The sequence below is a fragment of the Monopterus albus genome, unplaced genomic scaffold (genome assembly GCF_001952655.1).
Source record: "Monopterus albus unplaced genomic scaffold, M_albus_1.0 scaffold19.1, whole genome shotgun sequence".
Classification (NCBI taxonomy): domain Eukaryota; kingdom Metazoa; phylum Chordata; class Actinopteri; order Synbranchiformes; family Synbranchidae; genus Monopterus; species Monopterus albus.
Window position 1 is genome coordinate 639,007 of NW_018127899.1, and position 6,000 is coordinate 645,006.

The 6,000-nt window shown below is 45.0% G+C and overlaps 2 protein-coding genes across 11 annotated transcripts in view; one reads left to right on the plus strand and one right to left on the minus strand.

The window, feature by feature from the left end:
• Nucleotides 1-6,000, plus strand: part of LOC109956368 (transcription factor SOX-6-like) — a 104,031-nt gene that overhangs the window by 86,543 nt on the left and 11,488 nt on the right. For all 10 annotated transcript variants that reach the window (XM_020593397.1, XM_020593389.1, XM_020593391.1 and 7 more), the window contains 3 exons: nt 2,360-2,468; nt 3,466-3,636; nt 5,266-5,479. In XM_020593397.1, coding sequence (XP_020449053.1) covers nt 2,360-2,468; nt 3,466-3,636; nt 5,266-5,479 — 494 coding nt within the window. The remainder of the gene's footprint in view (nt 1-2,359; nt 2,469-3,465; nt 3,637-5,265; nt 5,480-6,000) is intronic.
• LOC109956369 (ethanolamine kinase 1) overlaps nt 4,647-6,000 on the minus strand; it is a 56,015-nt gene continuing 54,661 nt past the window's right edge. Inside the window, exon 13 of the transcript XR_002274394.1 lies at nt 4,647-4,842. The gene's annotated coding sequence lies outside the window, so the exon portion shown is untranslated. The remainder of the gene's footprint in view (nt 4,843-6,000) is intronic.

The window sequence follows — 6,000 nt, forward strand, 5'->3', positions numbered from 1 at the left end:
TTTGGAGGAAGCGAGCCTGTGAACCCGACAGCTCAGACGGTTCCAGCTCTTGATTAAAGGTCAATGTAATGTTTCTGTTTGAAGCCTGGATGATATTCATTATTATAATGCATCCTACAAAGTAGAGTCTGGCACCTGCAAACAGGCTGTTAAGTGTCTACTTCTTTGGGGTTGGAGTCTTGAGGGGTGGAGGGGTGTTAAGGGCTATGAATAGGAGGAATGGTGAAAAGGAGGAGGGGGGAAAGAAAAAAAACCCAGGGCTGACTGACAGCTCTGTCAGCACACAGCGAAGTCTAGAGACAGAAAGAAGGGAAGAAACATGAAGAAAATAGGAGGAGGAGAGAGGGAACGCTAGGAGGGGGATGGTTGGTGGGGTGTGGAGGGCACCGAGGAGATTGCCAAACTTGATTGGTCCCGGAGAAGACAATAAATGGTTGCGGGTCAGCTGGAGGCAGGACGTGTTGGCAGTAGGCGAGTTGTAACTGTGGTAATGAGCTCAATACAAGGTGGACTTAAAAAAAAAAAAAAAAGTCATGTTTAGAGCGTTACCCTGGCAACAGTAGAGAGACCAGGTGGAACAAAAAGAGTCTGGTGTCTCTTAAATTTAGAAATATAGATTCAGCAGCAACGCTGGGTTCCGGACCCAGTGAAAGACAGTAGTGTGTTGAAAATACTGCAGCAGCACAGATGTGATTCGCCTGTAATTAACCTGGCATTTTTAATTAGTCACCAATCTCAATCTTCTGCTGGTTTAGTTCATCTTTGTCCCTGCACATCATTTATTCAGTTTGATGAGTGTTGTCCTAAGTTAGCAAATGTGTCTGCTTCAAATTCAAGTTCACCTTTTAATTCAGACCCGGGTTAAAAAGCGGTGTAATGTAAAGACATTCTGATATATTAATGTGCTTCCTGTTCAGTGTAACTGGGCGTCAGCTTTCCAAATCCTTTGACATTCGCCATTTTAACAACAACAAAATACAGATGAAAGAAAAAGTTTGAAGAAAAATCTGAAATGTTGCTCCAGAAGGCAGAGGTCCAGTATCAACCCAGCAGGAGCACAAGCCAAACCTTTTTCAGTCTCAACTCAACAAAGCAAAGACAGCTTCTTATTGCATTTGCCACGAGAACGTTCGAGTAGATTAAAAGTGGACCCACCACAGGGAATAGCTGCAAGGTTCGACCCCGGTCTGCCGTTAATCTGTACTTCGGATCAGGCTTCATCTATTGGTGCTGTCCTAGTCTATTTTCCAAAACCCTAACTCTGCATTAGTTTCCATGGGTCTCCTCCCATTCACCAGACACACTCCTCTGTTTAGCATGTTTAGAAATTACAGAGCATCTAGGCCAACTGTAGCAAAGCAGTCACATTTAGTAGCATTTTGAGAACTACACATTTAATCTATGAACGCTGAAGGCATCATTGTGAGCGGTGACCAGTCTACTGTTCAGCACTGCACTTTTAAAATGAACATTTCATTGCACTCGGACCTTTATTCTTGTCTCTGGCCTGGTTTTCCTTTGCACTTCTCTTCCTTTTCTTTTCTTTCTCTATGCGTCTGTGTTTCTCTTCTTCTCTCTACTCTTTAGTCTTTTGTTAGGCGGTTGCTTCCTGCGGTGAGCATGGTACTGCCCAGGCACATGTTCTGTGGTGGGGCTGATTATAGCCCTGCCGTAGTGCTGACATTGGCCCGCGTCGGCTCCTCATCTATAAACACGCACACACATACATGTCAGCCCCTAAGTTCCACCAACTCTGCCAGCGGCTACCGCGGCATGACTTCACCCGGCAACCATTTCTTGCGTCAAACAAAATGCCTCTGTCACCAGAAAAAGGAGGAGAGCGAGAAGGCGGACGGGAGGTGGGAGGGAGAGCAGGGGAGGAGTGTGGATGTGCAGTAGCCGTGCGGAGGGTTCGATTTTTTTTTTTTCCACCAGATTGGGAGCGTGGTAGGGTAATTTTAGCTGAAAGGCACTGAGGCAGGCTGCTGGTAGGACTTATTTGTCTCAGGAGTGGAGTGGCAAGAAAGAAAGAGTGCACAACTTTGAAGCCGCTATGGTTTGCCTATTAGCTGAGTGCAAAACCCATATCCTGGGTCATTTCCCTCAAATACTATAAAAAAAGTAGTGAAGCTGCAGCAAAGTAAACTGCTTTGAGTTCTGTGTCTAAGTTTGACCTCATTCCAGCTCAACCCAGCAGTTAGTGTTATTGTTACTACCACCAAAGCCTAACAAAGAGAAGGGAAAAAGAGAAGTTGCAAGCATTAAATAACAGCTAAAAGCTTAAAAGAAGTACAGTGAATGTATTTTATGTCAGTTCAAGCAGTTGCGTTGAACTAGCAGCCTGTTTCTTGTATTGTAGGAGCGGCTGCACTATGAGACACTGAGCCAGCACCTGGGGAAGCTCGGCGAGGATGCTGGGAAGATGGTCCATCGAGTCATCGACCTGACGAGACCAGAAGATCTGGATGGTGAGCGCCTGTGCTGGTTTTCTGCAGTCCTGCAGTCTCTTTTTCTAGCACTCTGTTCTTGGTTCATTGAATATGGACACTTTCTGGTTGCTTCTAATCTTGGTAATTCAGAAATGTATGCAGTTGCACAAACGACACGATAGAAAATGGAAGGCTAGAAGGATATAAACAGAAGAAACTGCTGGAGTTTTGGGAAGCAGAGTCTAAGTTTGGAGCAGTCACATCCTGGTCAGACTGAATTGTGACCCTTAACGTCGTGGGGCCCATGTAGCAGAGGCCCTGCTAAATACCTGTATTTGCTAAATACAGGTATTTAGCAAATACAAATATTTATTGTGTTCTTCCGGCGGCTACGGTGCAGAACACTCCCAACAGTTAAACAGTGTTCAGTGTCAACATTTTATGCTCTTGAAAAATTTTACACTGTTATTATTCCTGCAAGTACGTGACACAAGATCCCACTGGTACAAGAATGCAAACAGAAGCAGGCAAAGACAGGAGCAGCAAGTCTATAGTTAGTGATCAGTGAAAAATACTGCAAATGAGAATAGTCAGAACTTTAACAAATGACAAGAAGTGACTGCATGCAGTGTGTATTCCAGGCAGTTAGATAAAATAGAGCCACTGTGACTTTCTCTGGATGTAGACTAAGGACACTGACTTGATGTCTTTTTTCCAGCCCACCTGTTTCTCATAAAGCGCCACTGTTTACAGGCAATAAAGGACTGAGGGGCTCTCATCATGGGTTCGTTTAGTCAGAGGAGTAAACACGGAAGCATAGGCAATGAGATAGTGCCTGTGTTTGTGTGAGCATGTTGAGGGCATCCCAGCGAAACCCCCAGTGGACGGCTTTATACACCTTCTGCCAGGAAGGCAACAAGAGAATGAAGAAACAAACAGCACAGGCTCTTCCTTTTCAGCTCTGAATCCTGCATTTCAAAGCACGGAAGATGCATGTGTCAGTGATGGAAAATGTTGTTTCTTTGTGTTCACACAGGGAGTAATATCACAGAGGCACGAGTGTTCAGGGAGGCGCGGGGCAGGAACAGCAGCGAGCCCCACATCAAGAGGCCCATGAACGCCTTCATGGTGTGGGCCAAAGACGAGAGGAGGAAGATCCTGCAGACCTTCCCCGACATGCACAACTCCAACATCAGCAAGATCCTTGGTGAGATTATCCAAGTTTTTGTTTGACATCAGTGCTTAACCTGAACGTCCAGGCATGGCTCTCCCCTGAATTTGAACCTTTTACTCCAAATTTGAATTCCCTGATATTTACATTCTTCTTCTCCTTTGTGAGAATATGCCATTAGAGGAATAATTTTTTCCAAAATAGTGTTCCGAATCACCTCTCTGAAGTTATTCAGAGATGTGAGACGACAACCTCATTTTGAATAAACTGCAGCTATAAGGTTTTTTTTCTCAGCATCACCTTTTGGATGCTTTGGGATATTAAATGTGGGCAAAAATAGGTTTAGACCACTGTTTTAAGAAATCTGTGATGGCGTTGAACTCTTCAGCTCCATCTCTCTGCTCAGCCATGATACTCTTTCTACAGGTCACCGAGTTTCTAACCAACAAGCTGCAGGCTATAAGAGGGACCTGGAACGCTGCACACACAGAGCCCCACTGTGTTAGCCTGACTAATGTGATGAATCCATTCAGTTAAAAAGTAGCCGTGTTGATACTAACCTCCACGACACAGATAGCCATTCACACAGCGCTGAGCGTAACGGTTGTTCGTGAAACGTCCTTAAGACTTCCTCTGTCCAACACAGGGCGCCAGTGAACTTGAGGGCTGCCGAGTGTAAATGCTCCTGAGCGGCATTAACAAATTGCTCTTTCTTAGGCGGGTCTGTGCTGCTGAACTGGAGTTTTGAATCAGCTCCTGTTCTGCGTTTTGGAGGTTCTGGTCCTTCATGACTCTATAGAACGCATCTTTATTTACCACCTTTAAATTCAAGTGATGCATTTAAAGTCCTTGATCATTGTGGAATTATTTGTTTAATAGTCACGTTTACAGTCAAATGAGCCGTAAGATCCTGTGGGCAGGATGCACTAAGACATCATTTACATGTGGCAGCACTAGAACAAAAAGCAGCATTCAAAGTGCACGATTGTGTACTGTCTGTGTATAGGACTGCATGTGTACAATGCAACATAATAACACAGCTGGGCTTTGGAGAGTGGGTGGCAGGCTGAAAAAACTCCCTCTCTTTCCTGTGTCACAAAAGTCCAAGACTAGTTTGTGATAAACCTTGATAAACAGAGGAACGAGGTGTATAATGTGTGTATAATCAGTTGTCAGAGCGCTTCACAGATGTGCTGCGTTCCTGCGGTAAGGGCCCCGTCCACTTGTTCAGAAGGTCTCTTACTGTGGAAAATAAGAAGAACACAATGTATCATTCTTCTCGAGCCAAGAGGTAGCCGAGTGTAATCCACTGCTGATTTTAAACAGCCGCCTCAGTTAGAGACTCAGTGGTGTCAACGTTCAGCTGTAAGAAACCGCCAGAAATTCTGAAGTTTCTGTGTGTACCAAGAGCTTCTGTAGGATAGAATTTAATATGAAGCTGAAATTACAGTATCGGTGCCCATCACATCTATTCCACCACTAAGTCTGTGCTGAACCACTCTGTTAAGAAAAGCAGGTCAAAGCCTTTTCTGTCGGTTCCTCCCAAAGTGTAAGGTGTGAACTCATTTTTGTGACTCCCTAAAGACTGTAATTTTTTTTTATTTCAGACAAAGTTGAGTAAAACCTAAAACGAAGATAAACTAAAATTTAAGCTGCTTGTTCCAGGTTCTCGCTGGAAAGCCATGACCAACCAGGAGAAGCAGCCGTACTACGAGGAGCAGGCCCGTTTAAGCAAGATCCATTTGGAGAAATATCCCAACTACAAATACAAGCCGCGGCCCAAGAGAACCTGCATCATCGACGGCAAGAAGCTGCGCATTGGAGAATACAAGCAGATGATGCGGTCACGACGTCAGGAGATGAGACAGTTCTTTGTGGGGTGAGTACCACTGTCCCTGAGCAGCACAGTTCGATTTTTATTAAGTGCACACACCAGTTTGAAAGGAAACTGCAGTGAATCCTATTTAGGTTATTTTATATGCTAGGACCTTCACATAGCAGTAGTGTTTGGCTAGAATTGTAAATGTAATTACAGCAGTGGTTAGCGCTGTCGCCTCACAGCAAGAACCGACCCAGGGCCTTTCTGTGTAGAGTTTGCATGCTCTCCGTGTGCCTGCATGGGTTCTCTCTGGCTTCCTCCCACAGTCCAGACACACAGCTTAGGTTGACTGGAAACTCTAATCATTCTGTAGGAATGAGTGTGATTGTGTGTGGTTGTCTTAGTGTTGCACGATATACCGGTACTAGTATGGTACCGCGGTACTGAGGCATTTAAAATGGTACTATACTGCATTTGAATCGGACCGGTACTTGCAGCGCCTGCCCGCAACAGGGGAAAACAGAGCAGGAAACAGCTTCCTCGTCCTCTGCTCACTGAGCAGCGTGGACTGGAGCAACAAA